The sequence below is a fragment of the Pelecanus crispus genome, chromosome 10 (genome assembly GCF_030463565.1).
Source record: "Pelecanus crispus isolate bPelCri1 chromosome 10, bPelCri1.pri, whole genome shotgun sequence".
Taxonomy (NCBI): Eukaryota; Metazoa; Chordata; class Aves; order Pelecaniformes; family Pelecanidae; genus Pelecanus; species Pelecanus crispus.
In genome coordinates, this window is record NC_134652.1 from 9,429,855 (window position 1) to 9,456,146 (window position 26,292).

Below are 26,292 nucleotides of genomic sequence, written 5' to 3' on the forward strand. Positions count from 1 at the left end.
ATTCAAAAGGACTTTTATCTCACCTTGGAAGAAAAGCATAAGCTTTTCATATGATTTGGTTCCTGAAAAAACATTTAGGCTTTTAATCTTTTTTTCATAGGTGCTTACAAACAGCTTAGTTTTTGTTCAAGGATGTTTCTGGGAATTTACTGACCATAATTCTCTGGCTTCTCTTTTCCTCCCTTTCTACCGAAATGATCTATGTTCATTGTTTTCTATGAGCTTACACTATACTGGATGCTCTAACCAGAGGTGAAACTTGGACATTTCATGCATGGTTGATTTAACAACATTAACAATATGGACTTGCTTTCCATGTGAATGTGGAAGAGCACAAGTTCAGGAATATTACTAACGGGCACTGTTAAGGTATTAAGTCAAAATGTGTGTAACTGATACTTGCATTTGGGTCACATACGCATCATTATGGCATTTTTGTAACATGCTCCCACTGTGTTCTGGAAATATTTTTCCTTAACTTTCTGAAGGCATAAATTATTACAGTAGGTAAAAAGTAGTGCAGAATCAGTATTGTACATCATTACCATACTCAGCATAAAATCCTAAGAAATGAGTGATTGGTTTTAAGCTGAAAATGAAACACATGAGATATTTCATACTTTCACAATGTTTTATCAAATATTGAAATATGAATTAAATATAACACATTAAAATAATAGACTGTAGTTCACAACATGTTTGTATCTCTGATTAGTAGCAATGCACCCAGACAACAACTAAGAGAGCAATCCAGTGTCCTTTCCTAAATGGACAGATACCTAAATAAACTGCCTAGGGACAAACAAAGTTGTTGGGGAATAAAGCAAAACAGTCAGGAGAATAGGCTCCGCAAATAATAGCAACAGCATCTTTAATGAAAAGCACATACAGAAGACCTGTACAGCTGAGTCCATTCTACAGATGGGAAACTGATGACCCAGGCAGTGAAGACTTTTGTGCAAGGGCACCTATAACACCAGTAAGCAAATGACAGTCTTCCAAACTCAAACTTGTCCTGACTAGGACATGCTATTCTCTCCCTGTCTCTTCCAGTTGGTATTTCTGACTGGGGCTGCACAAATACAGACAACTAAGAAACTACAGCTATTGAGATATGATAAGTCTAATTAACTGTGATTTTCAAAATGTATGCAGAGCACAGAAAGCCAAAAAAGCTGAAGCTACAGGGTTCATTGTGGTTTAATTTTTGTTCATTACATGTGGGTCAATTGACTGTTAAAGCAGTCTAGAATAATTTACCGATGTTACAATTTAACTGCCATGGTGCACTCAATCCAATAAATTCCAACCAAAATATCAAATGGTATTCTGTTTTCCAGAAATTACTTGTGTATAAATGGAACAGCATGGATAAATACAATGGTCTATTCAAATATTCATATTCCCTATAGTACTTTTGCTACTATACAACTGTCCTAAAATAACATGACATTAATTTTAATTAAGTTTTGCATTTCAAAGCATTTTTTCCACACATAGTATGTTTTTATGCGACTTCTGTCAATACTTGAAGATAAAAGGAAAGCCAAAGGTTATATGTTAATTATTAATTATCTGTTGAAAATGAATGTAATGAGCTTAGTTTGTATCAGGTCACACTAACTCTCAACTTTTGTTTGTGAACTGTTGGAGCAATAAAAGCTATAGCTGCAGGAAGGATAAACATTGCATCATTATATCCTTAAGAAAGAATAACTACTCTACCTTGTTGTAGACTGTGTATACACTCATGCTTTTTTCTAAAGGGTTTTTGGTTTTTTTCCAGCCTAAGGTTCCACTGTTACTTTGTATTCTCAGGTATCTCAAGAAATAAGCATACATACGCCAGTTTTGTCCCCAGGAACCTACTATTATTTCCTTCTATCCAGAGAAGGGGGAGAAGCCTAGATGGTGCCTGGATGAACCGCACAGCGAGCATTTGCTCAGCAGAATGACATGAAGGAATGTTTGTATGTACAAATATCTACAGAAAGTGGAGAAGTTCCCCATAGGGTTTGTCGATAGCAACAATACCGACATTCATAGCACTGAACATATTCTGCTGACAGAGTAAACCAATTAATAGCGCAGGCACTGAAAAAAATAAGTAGGTGAAGCTAACTAATTTCCAGTTGCATTGATCATTGCATTCTCTTTGCATTGAAAATTATTAAAGCTCTGACCTTAGCAGGGAGTTGTCCACCTATAAGAAACTTGAGTGCCTTCTGTGATGGACACACTCAACCCCTTAACCAACCTAGCAGTAGTTTGGTACAGGCTCGAAAGGAGGTAAAGGCCTGAGCCATAGCCAGGCCAAGAACTTCTCTAGTTCCAATCTGTTCTCTAAAAACCCACAAAGGAGCAGAGTGACACAGTGAGCATCGATGCATATAAGCTTGGAACACTGATCATGTGCTTAACACATGAATAGCGGGTGGCTTTTCCAAGAATCATTTATCAAGGAACAAAGTTGTGGGTACAAAGAGTCTCATACATACCTTTCCCATCGCATGTAATTTTTCTACAAGCCAGCCACTTTATTCCATAAATATGACACCCTAAGTGAGCCTTCTTTGAGCTACCCCTGCTAGGCTGCACGGCTGCATAGCGGTGATCTCCCTTTGAACTAGGATGCCTCTCAAGGTTGCTCCTCGAGGCAGAGAGACCTTTTACCAACAGCAGATCTTTGGTAAGCGACCAATACCACACATAACCTTGTAGTACGGTAACTTTGATTTGTGACTTGGTAACTTTGATTTGTGCCTTGGTATTTTTTAATTATTGTCCAAATGAGTGTGCCATACAGTAATAGAGTGAACGTTGCCGTCGAACTTTGTTAAGTCGCACATTTACAACATCATACTAAACCCACTTTTTCTAATAGAAATATATAGAAATATATTCTAAAAGAATATATTTGATATATTTGCAAAGAGAAGTCGGATGTTTGTGGAAGCAGATGTATTTGGGAAAGAACATCAACAATATTTACATCAGCTGTCTACAGACCAGTAGCAAATGTTCCATACATTACAAGCAATCAAAATTATTGTTACCATGATTTAATATAATTTTTAGAAGACATGATTAACATTCAACTGTAAATAAACAGAACTTTAGGTAGAAAGAGGAGCAGAATAAGAGAGAGGAACTATATATGTCTTCTAGGCTTGGATTTTGAGTTGCTTCCCCACTCTTTGGAGGAAGGACAATTCTGACTTAGTTTCCTTTATGCTTCCCCTGTTGCAGGTGACTCATCTGGGCCAAAGTTGTCTACCCAGGGCCACTAAAATTGCTCCCAACTCTGAGAATAGCTAAGGAGGAACTAAAGAGGAGTATTTGCATTTCCCTCAAAAGAGCTCTTACTGTAAACCCACAAACCTTTTCACTCTCTCTTCATAGCAGAGTTCTTCCAAGTTTCTAAGCATTTTTGTTGTTTGCACCTAAATCCACTCACTTCTTTCTTACAGGGCTTTGGGGAATGGGAGGCCTGTTTGTGTTTTAATAAGGGACAAAAACTTTACACTATACTGCAAACACTGAGGAAATACAAATGTAAAGTAGAGTCTTACCACTTTGGGCCAATATTCAACACCTGCTCTTTTGTTTTTGTTAAGAGACAAAAATGAATCATCTATTTTGGTGCAATCCTCTTTATATACAAAGAACATATGCAATGTCCTGATTCCTTTAACACCGTGGAAACAAATCCAGGAGACTTTTCTTCTTAGAAATTCAAAAGAAGTTATCTGGCTTCTTCCCAGGCCCCCACTAAGGATTGCCTTTCTCACTGTCTGATGCTTTTTGCTGACGGATAGCTTGCTGAAAATTCTCCTAATGCTCTTATGTTTACAACTAGTCCCATGGAAACCTCTCAGACCACACAGCTTAAAGGCTTCTTAGGCTCTGCCAAGTGGCCAGTTCCCTCAGGCAGTCTTTTTCATTTGACCAGTTCCCTCTTCCTCTTAAATAAATTTAATTTTACCTTCCTGTTAGCTTGAAAGCCTAACCTAGTACACTTGCAAGATTTAACCAGGCCTGTGACAGATAGCAGGAATTAATATAGCCCATTATAACATTAATATTATCTCCAGCAGTATTTGATACCAATATTTAGAAATCTCAACTTTGATAATAAATTCAACTGAACAGAATACCACAACTATTAATTTTAAAGTACTGTTATCAGTACTAATAACTACATCCAAGCTTCCTTCCATGCATACACCCAGGGTCACATATAATGAAATTAATTTGTTTTGATCATCACCTTTTGGAATTCTTCAGCCTAACTACACCATGTAAGTGTAAGAAGGAACTTTTTTACATTTTTACATTAAGAAAAGCAAACAATTTTCTTCTCCTGGTCATATGTAGATATAATTAAAACACACTTTCCCTCATTTATTTATTTTTTTAATAAAGAGAAGTAGCCCACAATTTCCTCGTAAAATCTATTGACATCTGCTATCTTCTCTACTTTCTGAACTTTTGTGAAATGAAGAAACAGACTGATCTGTTACCAAGTTCTCATAAATGCCTTCTGTTAGCTAAAAGTGGGTGTTTTATCTGCACACACACACTGATTTCCAGTATATTTTACATGTACTTGTTAAAAAATACATGTTTACATGTACTTACTTTAAGAAAAAAGGGACTAGAGGTACTAGAGATAGGAACAAATTTTCATAGTTCAGCTGTACATCCTTGAATAGCTGATTTGGCTTTATTTGTTTCTGTTCCAAACTTGGTCAACGGAAAAGGTAAAGCCAAAAGTCAGCTCTCTACTTCCAACTTACAGATTCTTTTTCAGCATTAACTAAAAAAAAGTAAGAAAGAAAAAAAATTATCCTGCCAAAGAATATGGCAGTACAATATATAAGAAAATTATATACCTATATGAGTTCCAAAGAAGGACAACTTCAAGAGACAAGATAAAGTATAGTATATAATGTTCTTCAATTCTCCTTCGGACAGGATGATTTTAAGACTAAACTGATAAACTTGTGGAAGAGAAGGTCCGCAAAGGAAATGAGATCACTACATTTTGACTTACAACATATTGTTCCCATGCTTCAAGGTTTCCATTGTCTACCTCTAGTGCTTTCAAAGGAATGTTTTCACTTGATGCATAATTTGGTTTCTGTCTTTATCTCTACCTCCCCGGCAATTTCCTTAGTATAGTTAATTCCCTCTAGCCTACATACTACTTTAACACTGTTCCAACAGATTTCTGCCTCCATAGGCCATCCCATCCCCCTAAAGGGCACAGAGCTTTAGAACTGTGTGGGGCCCAAACAAAACTTGGGTCAAGTCTATGCGGTCAGATCATGGTGAATTCCTACTGAAGATGGCAATTCATAAGCAGAGTTGACACAGGACAGCTAGGACTACTTCCTGGGATAAATGCCTCTGGCAGGAGGTACATAGCTGTCAATAACTAAGATGGGCTCTTCAATCTCATGCCCCTAGTCTTATGATAATTGTTCACAGAAGCCTCTTAACACTGTAACTTTGTCTAACTCACCCCTCAAAATAAATCTTTCCAATATAATATTGAGTCTGTTACTGGTACCATTTAATACTTCTCTTTACAGAGAATAAGCACGATGTGAGCAGTGCTGATATAGGAATCAGTCAGATGCTTATTTTTATGAAGTGACAGTTATTATAAATACAACCTGAATTTTACAAAATTAAAGCAAAGATTAACTCTCAGTATAGGAGATTTCACTCCTTGAGTTATTTATATCATTAACAAGAAGTCAGCCCTCCAGAAGTATCAGAGTATAAAGTGAACACTGTGAAAACTGGGTGGGATGAGTTGTCATTTGGAGGCGTCTCTTATACTGACTGCAGAGGGAGTCCTGAGACAAGATCTACTGTCAACTAACTAGCTATATCACTTGAAAGGTTCATTCAGAGAGGAACCTAAATTTTAGGTTGGAGAGAATGCAGAAAAACTCAACCTAAAATAAATTGACCCAGTTATCCCCAGTAAAACTAGATCCACAGTTGAGATAAGCAGTCATAGCTCTATTGATTTCACAAGAGCTTGAGCAGTATAACAAGTTGAGATTCTGGTCCTATGAATAGCTCCTTTGACTTCAGTAGGATTACTCACACAGTCTATGAGTAACTACATATAGATGTGTAAGATATTTGCTAAGCAACAGACAAGAAGCTACCAAAAAAAGAAGAGTGAACCGTGAGGTTAAAAACTTTTAAATGTAAAAATCCTGTAGACACCTACACACATGAATAATATTGTGCATTGGGGTACTTTAATGATGTGTATCTACATTTCTTGCTTTCCTTACATCTACTGTTGGTGGTCCCTTGCCCCCATTAAAACATACTGATGAACCACAGTATTCCTTTTGCTCCTTCATTTGCTGTTCAAGAAGACACCACATTCTATGCATATTAATATTCCTAAACTAAACATGCTGCGTTCTGTAGACAATATTACATACACTAAAAGCCATTATTGCCTTTTCTAAAAGGAGTATTTTAAAAATGCAAGTGTCGTTACAATATAAAGTAAAAAAAGCTCTAGCTGAAATTCGCATATTGTCTGCATTCATTGGTACTAACAACATAACTGAACTTTCTTGTTCTTATTAGGGTTACCATAGAAATGAGCCTAGAGCTATTACATGAATTGTTACTGTTATTAAGAAGTAGTCTATTTCAGTTTCACTTGTGTGTTTTTAAGAATCTTTGAATATTCAAGAGAATAAAACTACCTTTCTATTAAAATTAAGGCTAGAAAAGGGGGGGGGGGGGTTTAAACAAACACAAGCTTATTTAATAAAATGAAGCAATAAGTTGTGTGGCACCCACACACGGTATAAAGCAAGCATTCTCTATAATGCCATGTTTTTATGCTTGTATATGCTATTCTTTCAGACAGGCAAATGGTGCACAGCTGACTGTATAATGAAATGCTATATATAAATATGAAAATTCCAGTAAAGGAATGATATTAACCTTTAAAGTTAGGCAAGCACTTTACACATATAATACCATGCTTTCAAACATTTTTACATAAATGTGCAATCATGCATTAGTTCCTCATTTCTCAAGAGACTTATAGTGTATTACATGAGGAAATAAGATTCTAAGTCATCTTTTTAAGATGTGTAAGCGCTTTCTAGTGTGTAATTATAATAAGTAAAAAAGATTTTCATAAGAAAAGATGCAAAACTGCATTTTAACTAATATACACAAATGTATGTAATGACACAACACATTGGCACATGAATATATTTTGTGTGTGTCTCAGGGTGGGGAGGAAGAGTATGTCTGTATGGACACCAGTGATCACATGATTCTGGATTAAAGGTAACACTTCTTTTAAAAAGTCTGGCTGAATGAATAGTACAAAGGGTATCTGAGTAGCAAACGCTTTACCTTATGAAGGACAAATACTTTGCTAAAATACCTCAACTAGAAGCTGTGTGGTTTATAATCCCATCTGTATGAGCTTTGTTAGTGACCTCAGTGTAATCTTGTCAGCAAAAAGAAGCCTGTAGCCTGTAGCGTTGCATGGGGTTGTTGTGACCAAAGTGCAGGACCCGGCACTTGGCCTTGTTAACCCTCATACAGTTGGCCTCGGCCCATCAGTCCAGCCTGTCCAGGTCCCTCTGCAGGGCCATCCTACCCTCCAGCAGATCGACACTCCCACCCAACTTGGTGTCATCTGCAAACTTAACTGAGGGTGCACTCAATCCCCTCATCCAGATCATTGATAAAGATATTAAACAAGGCTGGCCCCAAAACAGAGCCCTGGGGAACACCACTCATGACCGGCTGCCAACTGGACTTAACTCCATTTACCACTACTCTCTGGGCTCGGCCAGAGAAGAAGTAGTTCATGAAACAAAACCTTTGAGCCACGACAAAACTGGCAAGCAACCTATCAACCTTTTCAGTAAAATGATCTATGAACAGATTCTCTTCTACCAATTCTCAACAGAAGATTCAATGAACACTTTAGATATGAAACATGCAGAGACAACAAATAATACTCTCTTCAATTTTTTTATTTAGTATATCTGGGTGATGTATCTTTTTTTGTAAAAAGAAGGAAAACAGAGTCAGATTGAAACTTCATGGGTGGGCTCTTGCGTGAATTCTGGGTATAAAATGCACGTGAAATTTCACTGAGAAAGGTACTGGTAGTCTTTTTGAGTTTTGTGAGTCTGGAGGAAAAAGAAGGATGAGAGATTAAAACCTAGAGCACATATCTGATCTTTTTACGTAGTATAAGATTTCTAAAAATGCTTTGCTGCTTCTAAATTTTGCAATACTTAGGAACTCCTTTAACTTATTTGACAAACTATATCTTGCCCTTTGTCTACTCCTACATGAATTTCCATGCTTGCCTGCAAATATTATCCTTCTCTGTAAGTAGGAATTTGAGGTTTGGTACCCATGAGAACGTTCCCAGCTCCTTGAGGTTTGTTTCTCAAGAAAGATAGTGCCATAAGAATAATGCTTTGAAAATAATCTCATAATATTCTGTGTTACTCCTTTCAAGGATCAAGCTCTTTCAGCTGAGCAATATTTCACCATCTTACTTCAGCCTTTCTTAAAAACCTTTTTTAAAATGTTGCGGATCCATGGGAGGGATGGGTGGGGGAAGACGTCAAGGGATGCCAGGCAGGAGGTTGTTCATGTTCTCCTGCTCAAAGTTTCATTGATCTTTTTGGAACCATGAAATAAAAGAATGATACTTCCCATTTTCTTTCAATGCAGAAGGTGAATAACTTTGATGCTATAAGGTGAGAGAGAGTCTATCTGCTCTTTCTTGATCTTTCAAGAAGGCAAGAAAAAAGAGAAGCTAAGCCAGGAGTTAAAGTATAAATATAGATGTTCAAAAAGCCTTAGATAAAGTATATCTTCAGAGGCAGCAATGTAAGTACGAAAAAGATGAGAACCAAAATTTTGTTATGAGTAAAAAAAATTACCAAAAAACTCAAGGACTTGGCTTAGGGGAAAAATTATTTCAACTAATTAAATCAAAAGACCAATAAATATGGGGAAAGGGAAGTTAAATTCAGTGTTGAGAAACATCAGTTAAAGTATTTTGAAAGACACTATTTATTTATTTACTTATTTATTTTCATTATTTACTTATTTATTTTCATATACATATCATAGTATCTTATATGTATATGTAATAGAGCCTAAATTCAAATGAACTGCTCAGTAAGATTTGGGCAGTGCTCTGAGCAGTGGAAAGCAAATATTTGCTCAATGAGCAATGAATTAGGAAAGAAACTGGAGAGAAGGTTTCTAAATTAATGGGAAAATTGAGATGTTCCCACTACACAATGCAAACAACTTGCTCTTGCTTTGTATCGGATTTAGGCCATGTTACATTCAATTTGGAATCAACAATGACCCAATTTAGCCAAGCATTAAAGCCAGAAGGCAAAAAAGGACTAAGTTCTGAATTTTCAGCTACACATAGAAGTGTATGAAAACTTCAAAAAATTATTTTCTTACCTCAACAGCCTGATAAAATTCATTACTAAAAGATCACAAGAACTGGATAGTAAAGTTCTCCTCCTCTGGGGGAGAACAGACGGGGATGAACAATACATGGATGAATAACTATTAACAGCATGCTTTTTCATATTTGTTTGTGTTCTTGTTATATTTCACTTTACTGTAGTTTGTGTCCATATTGAAAGTAACATCTAAAGAGTCAAACATTCCTGTTTTTCAAGAATGATGAAAGAGATGGAAAGCTCATGTGCCTAAATGGATGAGCTTTAAAAGTAGGTACTTCAGAATCCTTTTCAACAATAGACTGCCTTCTACTTGTATGTTATTCATACAATTTGTTTGTAACACTGCATTCCAAAATGTTACAAAAAATGCTACCTGTACAAACAAGCTCTCTGATCTAGATTAAAGGAAAATATTATGTGAGGCATTACTGAAAACTTCTGTTTTACATGAACGGCTGCTGATGTGCAATAGCTGATTGAAAATAAAGGAGATTCGCTTAAACATTTACAATTCATAATGCTACCACACCTAGGTACTGTTTCACACCTCATTTAAAATAGGAAGAAATACATACTCATGGAATTTTGAAATTAAACAAGGGACATTTCTGAATAAGAGACAACTAAGTTTCTCTAGTCATACACAAGGAAACCCAAGGATCAGAACTGAAGCATGGACCTCTGAGAGTTTTAATCCAGTTGCCAAGTATTTCTTTCTATTTTGGTCTTCCAAAGAAGCTAATTTATGTTTACATTGTATTTATCAATCCGCTAATATGAGGTTTCATACAGTCTTAGAAACGCTTTTGATGACATTAGGAAAATAAAACTTGGAAAACTTCAAAAACTTTTATATGAGAATGTGTTCTTTATAGGATGATGCCTACAGACTACATTAAAAAAACTGTATTTCAAACTTCTGGGAGAGTAACCATGGAAAACAGTTTAGACCCCCTAGATCTGTAAACTCATGTGTTCATATTTGTTCTTAAACGTGCCAATAAAACAACCTTACCAACATGAGAAATTAAATCAAAGAATTGCTACATTCCATCACAACACAATTTTGCACAGAACCATTAACAAGTTAAGTATTGAGAGAAATCCAAACAGAACATTAATAAGTTGAATAGAATATTGTAGTTTAAAGTAACTGTCATCTGTATTTTGCAAGTAATAACAAATATATGAGCACTTGCCCTTAGAGGGAGAATATACTTAAAAATATTCACCTGAATAAAAAAATACCTAAATCAAATAACTACAGTAATTTACATTTTATTTTGTAGCATCAGTTCAAAGCTAAACCTGGCCGTTAGTACACTATAATTTCAGTGATGGAAAATTGTAAGTGCTAGTTACCTGGCACTTTTAAAGCATATATAAATTCACTGTAGATCTACAGTTAAAAAAAAAAAAGTTATTTAAACATTCATGGTGCCAGTATATTATTAATTAATTAACAATATTAATAATATTAATTAATTAGCAAAAGACTTGGCTTTTTTTTTTTTAATCTAGATTGCAGTACTATTAAGCAAGTGCTGTTTCCAAAAATTATCAAGATTAGAAGCTTCAAGGGGAAAAAAATCACTGTCTAAAAAGTATACATCTTATTTATGAGAACAAAATGAAATATGGCAACTATCAGCATACATTATCTAAATCATGCCATATACATATACATGTAGCAGTATACATAAGCTAAGTTTAATCTCATATAAGTTTAATCATTTGTTAAACAGGTAAGAACAAATATTTGGGCCAAATTTTCCAACACAGGTATAACGATTTAGACAACAAAAGAATAAGGTGACCTTTATGTATGAATATTTATTGAAGAGCTTCAATTGTGCCATGGTTTTAATGACAGAACGAAAGATATTAATAGAGATAGAATTTTGCTTAGAATAAAAAAAGAATTGGCAAACAAAAAAGAGAGAATAAAGAAGAAAGTATTAGCTCTTGGCAGAGGGGGTTGTCTTCTACTATATGTTCCAATGACTTGATAACAACACAGCCTAAGTCACAGCATCAAATAGCTTCCTAGAAAGTTTGAGATGCTACACTATGATCCTCCACGTTTTCTCAACTTACCAATGATTTTGCACTACTATTTTGAGAATATTGGGATACATTCAACACAGTATAACCAGCTGGTCAAAAGAGGTGATTACCCCTCTCTATTTAGCATTGGTGCAGCCTCACCTTGAGTATTGTGTGCAGCTCTGTGGCCCACAATTTAAAAAGGACATTAAGGTACTTGAAGGCATCCAGAGGAGGGCAACAAAGCTGGTGAAAGGGCTGGAAGGGATGTCCTCTGAGGAAGGGCTAAGGACTCTGGGTTGTCTAGTTTGGAGAAAAGGAGGCTGAGGGGTGACCTCATTGCTCTCTACAGCTTCCTGAGGAGGGGAAGTGGAGAGGGAGGTGCTGATCTCTTCTCCCTGGGATTCAGTGACATGGGAACGGTTCAAAGCTGCACCAGGGAAAGTTTAGACTGGACATTAGGAAGCATTTCTTTACTGAGAGGGTGGTCAAACACTGGAACAGGCTTTCCAGATCGGTGGTCAGTGCCCCAAGCCTGTCAGTGTTTAAAAGGCATTTAGACCAGCCCTTAATAACATGCTTTAACTTTTGGTCAGCCCTGAAGTGGTCAGGCTAGATGATCCTCATAGGTCCCTTCCAACTGAAATATTTTATTCTCTTCTATTCTAATATTCCACCATAAAGAAAATTTAGCTTTCTGCAACCTAGTGCTGCAATTTCTTTAATTTTTGACAGGAGGAAGAAAGCAAGCTTTCTTCCTTAGCATAAAAAGTCCAGGGTAAAAAACAAAATCTTTAGAGGGATATTTAAATTGCATATGCAGGAGAAAGCGGAGGTGTGATTGTTCATCAAAGCTCTCAATTTATTCTGAAAGATAAAGCTACCACAATAATCTTAAAGTTATTGATACCTCTCTCCGTCGAGAAGCCCAACAGGTTTGTTTGATTTTCCAAACGACAGCAGCTACCAGCAGTAAGGATAAGAAACAACTGCAATTACAAAAAAAAAAAAAAAAAAGTAATTGTAACATAATGGTCTGAAAAAGCATATGTGTTTAGGGTATCAAAGGTAATGAAAATATATTTAGGTGTGGAAAAAAACCCATAAAAACAGAGGAAAAATAAACTCTGCCAGGATGACAAACAACAGTTAACCATCCAAGTTCAAAGTCCAAAGAGAATGCACACCTCTGATGCTGTGGTTGTCTCCATAAAATGCTATTATTGTATTACTGTCTCCATTAGCATGGGATAAGCTCCATTACAATCGTCCACATACTCACAACAGTCACAACAATTATGCACTACATGTTCCACATTCAGCAGATGGAAAAAGAGGACGAACTACAGCAAAATTTATACCAATTTATACTTCTCTCAGTTTTTGAATTGTGAATAATTTCCTTGGATGCAGGAATAACTATGCAGGGAGTATAATTAGTTTGAGAAATCAGGTTTGCACATGACAATAGGTCTGTTTTATCAAACTGAGTATTTCTACAGTGAATCGCCCAGGGAAAACATCCCAAAGAACATCACCACCTTACAGTCCCAAAGACACAACAGAAGACAAAAAAATATCAAAATTATTAAACTTCTGCAGCTCACAATCGGAGATATGCCTTCTCTCTTGCTCCAATACTTTTGTATTTGTAACATTTAGTCCATAAAAGATTTTGGCAGAAAAATCATTGAACTCTCCATCTCTTTTAGTGAATTGATACTGACAAAAGGCTTCTAGAGTTGACACCTAATGTAAGCAGTCAGAACATCTTATGATTTATTTAGACAGTTTTTATAAAAATATCTGGATTTTCTAGTTGCGGCAAGAAGTTTCAGTCATGTTAGCACATCTGCTGTGTGGTGTTTGCAATTAATACAACCCTGTAACTATTGACCTATATGAGTCATCCTTAATTTTTTTTGCAAAAAGCTTCAAAATGTATTCTTTAACTAATATTGGAAATACCAAGAACTCCCTAAAGTAGTATAGTTCAGTGGAGTACTGTTCATAAATGCAAAATATAATCGTTATCCATGCAGTAACACCAACATTTCCCTATATCATGCTGTAAACAGAAATGAAATTATGGCCTAGATGATACATCTCCAGAAATAAGAGCTCGTGGCGTTTAATATTTATCCATAATATGGAGACTATTAGAAACCAGTTTATGGCAAATGTAGTTTGTCACTATTAAGGTAATGGAATGAAAGTACCCAATCCTTTCTTGGTCTGCAAGCAACAGAATCAGTGTACTACTGATTATTTAACAACAAAAAGTACCATTGCTCTGAGTATTTTCAAAACTCACTCTCCGTAACACAAGCTTTCCTTGGTGGTTAAAGTAATATGAATCAATATGCCTTTCTATCATCATCTTACTCACTTAAAACTCTTTTCACTACAAGGTTTCAAAATTCTTTTTTATCCGTTTCTTCTTTGAACACCCTTGAGAAAGCCTGCCAGAGTGAGACCAAGTTTGAAAGAGAAAAGTATCAAATATATAAAGTGGTTTGGGCATAGAAAGCTCCAATGAAATTAACAGCTTGATTTTTTTACTTAAGAGACTTAATTCTGTGTTTAGTTCCAAAAGGCTGATTGTTCTGAACCTGAAAGGAAAAAATTGTTAAAGGATCTGTTTCTAGATGCAAAGTTTGACTTTCCTCTGAACAGCCAATGTCAACCACAAGCAATTTTTTAGCAGTTTTTTAATGCTCTTTGGGACTTAGGGATTTTTATGGAATGGAAGATCTATTCTCCCTCTCTCCTTGTAGGGCCATTTTAAATACTGTGTTGAGCTTTTTTTGGTTCTTGGCACAGATCCTTTAAAAAATTTGGAATTTTGATTGGTTCTGATCAATGGATCAGAACAGTTCAGCATGTCTAAGAACCATTCTGCCAATAGAAAATTGTTGGAAGAGTCAACAATCTGTAATAAAAGGATGTGAGAGGGTAAGTGCTGGTTCAAAAACCCTAGGGTATTGAGAAGAGGAATCTCAACCTTACACTTTAATGAATCTCAGTGTAAATAACCTTTCTACACGGGTCTTCGCTGAAAGGAACTAAGGCAGTAAGAACATTTTAATTGATACCCCATTTTATTAACACAGTATTTCTCACTAGAAGAGTTTCTTTTAAGAGCTTTTTAGGACAAAATATCTAAGTAGCACAAAGAAACTGATCACCAGAGAACATTCACCATTTTGTTTAATGCATCACTCCAGTTGATTTCACTTTTTAAAATTTGTCTTTGGTTGTCTCCCTTTCTCCAATCTCCTTTGAAAGCAAGCACAAGTTGACTGTGAATTTATATTTGGTGTCTAGGAAAAAGCAGAACTGACCCTAGAAACTAGGAAAAAAAAAAAAAAAACCAAACCACTGACCACCAGAATAAATCCACTTTTGCAGCAACATCTCTTAAGCTTTTTAAACCAGTAGCTGCTTACAAATACTATTTCCCAGAAATATTTTCTCTACCATATACTGTACTGTCTAGCTAGTAACTGCAACAGATGCTTAGGGGCAACATCAGAGTACTGACATGTTGCTATAAATTAGCCTGCTGTGCACAAAGTAAGGGTAAGCCATCTCACTTACTCTTCTACGCCTCTATAGTCCTTCCAAAAAAAATAAATTAGGGCAACATCAGCAAATCTGGTTAGAATGATGAAGTCAAAGCTCCTGGAATTTGAAAAAGATGAATGCATTCAATAGAGCTGGACACAAGAAACTAAGAGAGCCTTGCACTGCACAACTGCTTCATTATGACTAGGAACAGAATCTCTTTCCTTAGAAAATTCTGTCCTTCACATTTATTAATTTCTTGAACAATTCTCTTAAGGTAGTAGAAGAAAAAAACTTGAGAGCTCTGGCCAAAAAAAACTTCAGCCAAATTGCTTCTGTGCTCTGTATGCCAATGGAGCTGGGTCATACATTGAACTTCCCTGTCATCAGTAAAAACATCATTTAGTTTACATGCAAAGCCAAAATCAGAAACAAGTGTTTCAAAGACACACCCATAAAATAATATAAATCATTGGAAATTACAGCACTGATAATGTGAAATGTTTACTTAACACTTTTGTATGATCTTTTCTTGGCAAGTAAACATGAAATATTTTACATTCTTCTCTGATTTTTTTAATACAAATAATCAGAAGGAAAAAAAATCAAAGTTCATGTTAACAAAGAGAAGACAGACACGGAAAATAGATTTTTTCAAAATAACCTGGTTCCAGGCTGTAGTGAGATAATAGCCTTGGTTTATTTACGGCAATAAAAATTAAAGCTGACTGCAAAGGATCTCACAATATTGAGTGACTTGGCAATAAAGTAAGAGAATGAGATTCAGTGCCAATGAACTGAAGGCAATGTGCACAAGAAAAAAAAATCTCTAGCTACAAATACACAATGATAGGTTCTAAATTAGCAAATACCACTCAAGAAAATGTTTTTTTAAGTCATTGCAGATAGTTCTTTGAACATATCAACTGAATGTTTAGTGGCAGTCAAAACAGCAAATAGGATGTTAGGAGAGATTAGAAAAGAAATAAAGAACAAAACAGAAAGCATTGGGATGCCAGTGCATAAATCTATAGTGTGTGTGTGTATCTTGAAGCACCCATCACCTCATCTCAAAAACACAAAGTTGAACTAAAAACATATGAAGGAGTACAGTCACTTGGCGAGGGGAATGGAATGGTAGTAGAAATAAGCTCCTTTTGGTTTTGAAACAATAGGGAGTTGAAAGGAGACATGATAAAGACATTAACATCATAGGAAAACAGTGTAACAGCAGGACAAGTATAGGTGGATGCTCTCCAATTCCCCAGTATACTTCCTGACACAGAGATATAAGAGAAGAAAGCACAATCACAATAGCATGGCAAAACAGAGATCAGTGCAGTGCAAAATAAGTTAATTAAAAATTGGACAGCTGACAGCTAAAAAAAGAAATTGTCAGGAGACCAACATCAGAAAAGGAAATTTCTAGATGGGTGTGCAAGGTTCCCAGAGTATCAGATCCAGTCAGTTTTGATAAGACTGATATATATATCAGCTAGGAGGTCTACGCATGACACAAAGACTGAAAAAAAAAAAAAAAATGGTTAATGGTAATGAGGACAAAGAAATCATACAATGTGCCAATTGGTCAACTGCACTTATTTCAGCAAATTTTTTTTTTTTTTTTTTTTAAAACACAGTGACTGCTAAGTTGTATTTACAAGGACAAGGAATCCAGGCCTCATTTACAGAGCAAAAGATATATATTCCCCTTGGAATGAATCAATTCCCAAAGTAATTTAGAGATCAGTGTGAATGACCAACTCAGTACAATTTGCTGCTGGGATGCTGAAATAAAAAGGATTAAAACAACCTTAAATACTCAGGTGCGCCATAGTAAACAGCGCTTGGCAGATGAGTTTATCACTCTACAAGGTATTGCCGAAATAGATACTATCAGACTTGTTCCTGAAATTCTGGTATTTGCATTTTTTTAAAGGAGGCTGGAAACATGGAGAGAATAGAGAGAAGAATCACAAAAAATATTCAAAGGTTGGAGAAAATCTTTTACTGACAGTGATTTAACAAGCTCAATCATTTGATTTTCCAGAAAGATCAAGTGGTGACTTGCCTACAGTGCATATGAGCTCCCATGGGGAGAAAATACCAAGGCTCTCATTCATCTGGCAGAGAAACATGGTAAGAAACAATGGCTGGAAGCCACTGAGTTACATTGAACATTTGAATTAAACTCAGACATTATTATGAATTATTGTCTGTATCATAAAATAAGATTACATACACTGAAAAAAGATTTGACTATGCTGCAATGACCAGATAATCTGAGATAGAGAAAATGGATGGATAGCAAACAGGGAGTACAAAAAATAAATGTGCTTAGACAGACTTGTCCACATGGTCATAGATTTGGTCCACGATTCCTGACTCTCTAGCTGAGACTCTGGATGACATCAAATAAACAGATAAATGCCTTTGCAATGCAGATGACTTATGAAACACTGACCCAGAGTGAATGACTTTCTGCACTTATAAGTGTAAATCTTTCCAATAAGACAATTATTATCCTAAGACACACTTAAAACCACAGCAGCCCAAACATTATCAGGATTTTGTAGTCTCTAGAACAAAGAATTGATCTGCCAGAAGATAATGAAATAGCTTTCCCCAGTTGCCCCTTCAAACCGTGTGGAACAAAATAGGGGGAAACACTAAAAAAGCATGCTTGAAAACGAGCAATTCATAACCACTAGCGTGTATTACAGGCTGACCGAAAGTTATTGTCTTAGTATTAAGTGGGAGACAATAAACAATTAGAGAAAGGATGAACTGAAGAGGAAACCCTGAATTTAAGTAGTTTATGTCCAATGCAGCAGAGGGAAGTGGCCAAGGAAGGGCTGCAAGAGAACAACAGGGTCTAGTAGGAAGGTGTAGGCCAGACAGATGATCTTCTCAGAAGGGCTCTAAGTAGGGTGAAAAGAGAAATCTTGATTTAATAGAGCGCAGAAAAGAAAAACTGCAAGGAGTAATTGCTGCCTGCATAACTATTTTTGCAATGTACGGAGTAAATTTTTAACTTATGGAGATCATGTTTAGACATATTTAGTGCAGTTCACAGACCTGGCTGAGGAGAGGGCAGTGTTTTCCATAACTGAGAAATTATTTTCTGTGTATGTGATTAGGAGGCAGACTAAAAACTAAAATTAATCAGTAGCACAAACCGTAAAGGGAATTAGTCGATATGTTGCTGCTTGGTTTCTGCAAACTAAAAAGAAACCTGCAGATCATCTTTAAACAATCTCAAATTACAGGGATAAACCCAGGGGAAAATCTTTGAAAGGCAATGGTCAGTGTGGTTGGACTAGGTGAATCAATGACACATTTGTGCCTTAAGCTCGATGAATGCATTATAAATACACTATAGAATTCCTTTTTTTTTCCATTACATATTAATGCCTGTAAGTTACATATTGTATCAAAAAAAGTACTTACGCTAAAATGAAATAATTTACTTATTTTTGCAGTGATGTAAAAGGAACAATTTCATGAATTAAATACAAATATTTTAAGGAAAAATATTGTAAATGGAAGGTAACGAGAACAAAACAAAATGTTCCATCCTTCGCTATTTCTTTCCTCATTCCCTTACTATTTAACATGCAAAGAGAAAGTAAAATGTCCCAAAAATGTGTGTAAACATTCATGCATGAATAATTGTTGCTTCTACGATTTACTTAAGCCACTAATTTGCATAATAATTCCGTATAAATTTCCATATTGGATAAAAGCAAATACTTTTTCAAACTTCACCTTAAATCTAGTATACTTTTAATTCTATTAAAATTAAAAATTTTGTGGGATTCTACTTCAAGTACCCATCACATTTACTCATCTTACGACAGGGGATGAAGTACAGCAGTTCCACACAGCTGAGCGTGGTGCAGAGTCCTTAAGCTATCCCCGGTTAAGCCCGCCTTTGGAGCAACGTATCTGGGCCAGCACAGTTTGGCAAGACTATTCTAACTACTCAGAGGAAAACTGATGGTCTGTTAGCTCGACTGCAGCACCACACTAAGATGGTTATACTGTCACCATGCCCAAACCCGTGTGGTAGACAGGTCCTTAGATTCCTAGAGGTATGCCTGCATTGCTGCTGTCGTCTGGATCTGGAGTGAGCTTTGGAACGAATCCACCGACTGTCACCACCGCTGTGCTTTGGCTCATTCCGTGGAACAATCGTGGAGCTCATGATGTAGAACCTGAACTGGAAGATGTGCAATGTACATTCCAGACACAAATGGGCTTTCAGTCCATGGAAGTAAACTACAGCTAGTCCAAAGCAAAAAAATTACAAGATATATATAGCATGGATGTCAGGTCCTCAGCACCATTGTACTCAACAGATGATCTTTTATTTGTCCACACTGCTTACTAATAGAGACATAAGCACCCAAAGATTACTTTCATGGTTATTTAGGTGCATAGCAGTCTCACTGACTGTCCACATGTGTATACATATCTTAAAAGCTCCTCCCAAGTCTTTTTTTGAAAATAAGAGTTGAGCCACCAAGGCAACTATTGCTTAACTACTTTAACCCTGCTGTGCTGAGTGAGACAATAGTTATGTATCCCTCTAGATTCACAAACCTCATGCCCCTTAATCTCACCATCTTTGCCAAGAGCACAAAAATGTACACTTCACTAAACAGCAATCTTAACAGTGACCCTACACTGTATTAATGTTTCTTCTTCATACTATGAGGTTTTACAAACATGAACCAAACAAAAATAGTATTCAGTAAAAGAAAACTGATGACAAAAAGCTTTTTAATGTAGATACTTGCAAATGAGTCTCTTAGATAAGTTAATGTGTTTAAACTAATATTGCAAAAGTTTCCTAAGAGATCACAAATACTGTTTTTCTAAGAACTGTTTTTCTGACATATTATTTATTATCTCGTTATTGGCAAATAGAGCACATTTTAATTGATATGTTATAAAGCAAGCACAATTCTAAAATAAAATAATTGAACAATTATTTTTCTAAAACCATGACTTTGAATAGCAATTATTGTCACAGCAATTGATTTCTCTCACTGTACTTGACAAGAACATTGTGTTTATGATTATGATTATGTGCTGGGCTCAGCCATCCTTACTTGTGTTAACTAATATACGCATGACAAGCAGCTCCAAAGATTTCAACAGGATTATCTGAAGTAGAAAGCACTGTAAACATACTATTAGGAGCCTGATATGTATGAGAGCGGTATATTTTTATTTTATGTTTTTAACGATTAATTAAATTGCTCTGAATCACAGTTTTACAAACACTGTTATAAGTAGGAATATTTCAATGATTAGAAATTCAGAATTATTCTGGAAATGAAGTGTTACGGTTCCAAATTAAAACGTGCAAAGACTTGGAGGAAAGTAGCCCTGGCTAGCAATGGAGTAGGATAGGCACCTTCCGCCCCATGGCACTGCAGTGCGTGCAGACAGGGACATAAACCTTTGCTGACCCTGCGGAGCCAAGACATATCGGCCAGTGGTGCTTGTTCCCTGGTCTAAGAGACCTCTGGCTGTCGTAGCCAGTGAAAGACACTGCTTACTAAACCGGCGTTACCATCTAGGTGATTCAGGAATGTCCTTCTCTTATTGTTGCTAGTCCCGAGAAAAACTTCCAGTACCAGCAGTTCCATGCACTGGCTGGACCCCACACTCCATTTACTGGAACTGATCGGCTAATAGCTGGGCAACCTTTCCCTCTTCAGCTACATATATTTTATTGTTGTTCATAACTAAATATAGCAGGGCTTTTTTCCATCAGCCTAGATCTATGTCCCATTCTGAGTCAGATTTTTCCTGCCCCTGTTGTTTTAATAAAGCAATAGTTCCTGAGCTCCAACTTTCCCCCCACAGTTCTCCGTGAAATAAAGGAACCCAAGGGAAATTTAATTCAACTGTGAACCTTCTAATCTTAAAGCCCTATAAAGGGTTCAAGCCCTCAGTTTGTGCTTTCCAAACTGGAAAGTGAAAGAAATGTCTGAATATGAACTAATTTATCTATGATGGTATTTAAAACTTTAAATATTTCTAAAAATCATTTAAATGCAAATTTGTATTTATTTATTTGTCTCTAAGATGGAATTTACACAAGTTAAACAACAACTTTCAAGTTCATTTGAAACTAATTACATGGATAATCCTTGCTATCCAAATGACAATTATTAAAATGCTATTTGTGGATGCAGTCCTGAAAACCTATATATTCCCATAAATAAATCTTTCATGAAGTATTCTCATGAAAGTCACATAACTGCGCCTAAAATTCACTTCTCGCATGTTCACAACTACCAACCTTAAAAAAAAAGAATAAGTTAAAAAGAAATATATATGGCCTTCTACTAGTCTGGTCCTCCCAGGCAGACCACTATGTTTGGTAATAATGCAAGGTAAAGGATATCCACCTTAGATTTGTTTTACTGTGTCATGGTTGATTAACAGGAACAGCATCTGCACAGAGATGCAGTTCATAAAATCACTGACCAAGGTTTTCAATGAAGATTTACAACCATCACAAAGGTATAATGGAAATACCTTAGCTCATGGATTAAAAAATACACTCATATACAGAGTCAACTGAAAACATTTTTATTTAATATATGCAAAACTTAAAGATGGCAATAGAAAATCTGTATACCCTTTTCTGCAGTTCACACAGCAAAGTAATTGCCATGAACAGCTCTTCAGGTATAGAAAACACTAATACATAGTTATTCTAAGGTGAGAAAAGGCTGACAGTGTACACAATAGGGATCAGAATTTAGAATAAACTCAACTGTTAAATGGTATAAGCTTTTCTATTTATTTGAGTATTTAACGTGTATTAAAGAAGAAAAAAAAGGGAAACCCAAAAGAACAGGTTTCAATGATTTCAGATTCTTGCATTTCAACACAGTGTTCTTCATTGCCAGCCTAACACCTATCAAATATCATCAGTGCAAACTCACGTTACACCACAAGGAAACAGCAAAGTTTTGTGAAGATTTCCACCTAGTATCAGAGCAGTCCTTTTAACTGAGGAGAACAGGAGACCACATCTAAAGAATTTCCTACTCCTGGTGTAGGAAAATACTACAGTTCTTATTTTCATAACATCTGTGTCAGAATCACACACAAACTGAATACTTTGGTACTTATCTGGTTTAGAATAAAATAAAATGAAGAAGGAAGGCTGAGATGGAGCCACAGGCAGAGTAATTAGGCTGTTGAGTAAAAACTCAGTCCAGAAAGTGTATCAACACGTTCTCTTTCCCTGGCAGATGAGACATTGATTATTGATGATCCCAAACTTTATAAATTAAATATTTTCAGAGACAATGGGCTAGTGGGGGGACTCTACTCCCACATAATAAATTCCTGTTTTTCTGTACGTTAGTATCAGAGAGATTAGATGTTTTTATGAAGCAAAGAGAAGTTGGCAGATCAGTGTAACAGATCTTTCTACAGAATTTCATCTCCCACAGAGTAGATAGATATGAAGATGAAAATTTATTTATATGTTGGAGGACTATTATTGACTATGGCAGGAAGACTGTAAAGGAATTCCTCAGAAAAATCTTCTTCCCTGGCCTTATGAAGAAAAATACCTGGAAAACACAGGGATATTGTAACTTATTTTAAAGAAAAGAGCCCTAATAAAATCTCAGACACAGCCTAGCCTTAAGGATATCACATAACTGCATCACTACACTGGCCACTACAGGAAGCACACTCAGACATGAGTAAAAATTCTTACGTGATTTTTTTTTTTTTTTTAATGGCAGATAGTGCTTAAATCTCAGAACTTGACATAACATTTTTGAATCAGTAGTACTCAGGTGGGTGTGGAATTTCATATCCTCTAGCAGTATCTGATCCAAGCGTCATTTCTTTTAGCATATAACCTGTGTTATAGCTATATCTTAAAAAGTATTCAAAGTAAAGCCCCTTTAAGAAACCACCTCCTATATGGCTACATGCTCAATCTTCTGCAATCCCAAATCAAACAATTTATTCCAACTCCACAAAGGTAGCACTAGCTTCTAGGTGCTTCCTGAACAACTGTAACCTGACTGTGATCATGAGATGACACCATCGATCCGCTGCAGCTGGATTCTGTTGCATAGTTCGTACCTTTTTTCTTGTTTGAGGAATTCCTACTAACAAACCGTCAGACTATCTCTAGCTGCCCAGCCAAACAACAACCAAAAAGTAAGGAAGGACATGTGTGATCCAAGCTCACTATTACTTCCGCAAGGTAAGTCTGAATTAGCCCAATAACACTGTTTTATAAAATGTCCGAGAAGTTTGCCCCACAGCCACCTGGACCACTTACGTATGTACACTGCCACTCCACTCAAAAAAAACTTAAGCATACCTGTGTGAAATATATGTGAATATATATTTTATATATATATATATTTATATATATATAAATATATATATTATATATAAAAATAAAATAAAATTATGTATGTATTATGGGCAAGGAATGGAGTTATAGAATGTGATTGTTTTACTGCTTAGATAAATAGCAATATAAATAACAAGACCAGAAATCAAAGAAAACTGTATTAGCTGCCTCTACTCAAGTACTTCCACCCAGAACAACTATCCTGAATGGGACAGCACCGCATTCATGGTAGGTAGTCATGGACCGATTCACCCAAACACTGACACTTAGTAGCACAATGCATGCTCGTGCATACAACAAATTATAAACAAAGGATTAGATGCACAGGCTGAGATGCTCCAGCTGTTTTGCATGTAGGCTGCAACTTGTTTTGGAAGTACTGAAGATTTATTGTAGTAAAAGATGCTTGTTGCCTTCAAGTGCCCATCACTGTCGTAAATGTTTTTGACGGTAGCAGCCTTTCTGTTTTGAGACTGGTTTTGGCAGTGCAGATCTGTAGCATTGCAGAAGAGACCAAATAAAGGTCACGGGCAAATTAAAGCAGTACCCCTGTGCCATGGAGCTTTCTGACTGGTTTCCACAGGACCACTGGATGTTGTGACACAGAACATTTGGACTGCTCTACTGAACTTGAGAAATACAGGAAAGGGAAATGAGCCGTAAAAAAAAAAAAAAAAAACAGTATACTGTCAAAAGCATGCTGTAAGTCCCTAGAGGAGCACATTTAAAATTACTGATAAAAATGTAACCAGAATAATTTCATTGACGAAGTAGTTCAAAGTTAAGTAAAATAATAAAACTTCAATAATGGTATTAATAAAGCTTTGTAATTGAAGCTCTGAATGCATAGCTGGAAAAAGGGACATTAAAGTATCAATGGTATCTACTGCATTTTATATAAATTTTAAAGTAAGCAGCATCAATGAAATATCAATATAAAACATTAGTTTATTAGTAAGAACAGCTACCACAGTCATGTAAAATCATTTATTCATATATATTGAATTTAGAAAACCAACTTAACCCTTCATCTCCTGAGGCATAAACTCCTATACTGCCCCTACAAAGCCTGGGTTTATTGGTCTTTGCTGTACAATGAACCATCAAAATACTTCTTGAAGGTAAGGAAGAATGAAATGTGTTTGAGCGGGGAATTTGTTATCTGCAGGAAAATTATTATGAAAAAAATTATTTTTTTCATTATGTACATGTGATGAAATGTTATGTAGGGGGCTTAAAATAACTTTATTAAATAAAATACTTATTAAAAACTATACAATGTATAAATGCACATATACATATTTTATATTTACATTTTCCTACATACATAAATAATTCATATATATACATAAAGCTGTCTTTTTGTATTAAATATACCACGAGCCATACCAGAAGCTACTACAGTAACGTATGAATGAATGATCAATTATGCAAACAGCCTTTATATACAACTAAGAAGGGAAAATGGATATAGTGTACATCAGCACACTATTTGGAAGACCAACATTCACATTTCATTCTGCCAATGAAATATCAAACAAAAGTGAACCATTTAAAAGGACTCTGAAATATATTATGCAATAAAGCAATAGATGTGAACTTTAACTCCCAGCAGTTCTTCCTTTCACCTCTTAGAGGCAGCAAATAAAGAAGATTTACAATCAAAGGGGCTTAATCTAACATAAACTGAAATTAATCTCCATAGAATAAATAGAACATCACACCCATAAAGTGTGATTATGTTTCTTTTACTCATGGAAAAGACTTTCATATTTCATATAATTTTATGGCTTTGCCTTTCATGGGTGAAATACTCTATATTTCTCTCAACAAGTGGTGGTGTATATAAGAAGTCCAGACCCAAATAGGGGGGAAAAAAAAAAAAAAAATCTGTGTCCATTAAATTTGCAGGCAAACTATGAAATACAGAATTTAATATTTTCTCCAGTAACTTTAAAGAATAATTAGAAATTGAAAATATTGTTTCTATTTAAAAATATACATATGCTGTCCATTCAGCTTTTTTGCGATGATTTTGCTGATTTATAATAATCATTTAAGATTTTCATGTGAGGGGTAAAAAGATTCATTTATTCTAATTATGGCCAATTAGTGAATTTGGGGAATTTGCCAACCAATGCCAGCCTTCCAAACCAAAAGATTCACATTATTTCAAGAAATTTTTTTTATGCTTTCCCCTCATTCTCTTTTTTTCACTGCACGTCTCTAGTGCAGACGTTATACTTTGATATAAATCACAGAAATATAAAATGTACTCAGAGAGCCACCAAGCCATGTCAGCAACGTTTACCATATTAGACTCAAATATAATCAAGAAATTTAATAAATTGTTAAAGGATTTTTCCCTTCATTATTTAACATTTCCAATACCCTTTCCAAAGAGGCAAAAATATTTGAAGTGGTAGGTGTAAAAAAAGTCATAAATCTCCTTATTGAATGCCCTATTAACATGGCAATTTCCTGAAGACAGAGTAAGGATTTTTAAATTTCCAAGCCAAAGCATCATCATTATTGTTCTGTAATTGCACTATATAAAGAATATAAAACCCCTGATACCCCTTAACCTGATATTTACAATTTTGACTGAAAAGACTCAAGACATATATAAGGAAAGAAATATAATTTTGAAACTGTAGAGGGTTTTCCTAAAGATATCACAAAAAATTGAAAACATAGGGAAACAATTATGATATAAAGTATAATTGGGCCACATATGCA

General features: G+C 35.6%; 1 protein-coding gene across 1 annotated transcript in view; it reads right to left on the minus strand.

Annotated features, from left to right (window-relative positions):
* The window catches only part of ATRNL1 (attractin like 1), a 543,282-nt gene that overhangs the window by 224,770 nt on the left and 292,220 nt on the right, over window positions 1–26,292 (minus strand). Inside the window, exon 26 of the mRNA XM_075717535.1 lies at window positions 12,481–12,559. Coding sequence (XP_075573650.1) covers window positions 12,481–12,559 — 79 coding nt within the window. The remainder of the gene's footprint in view (window positions 1–12,480; window positions 12,560–26,292) is intronic.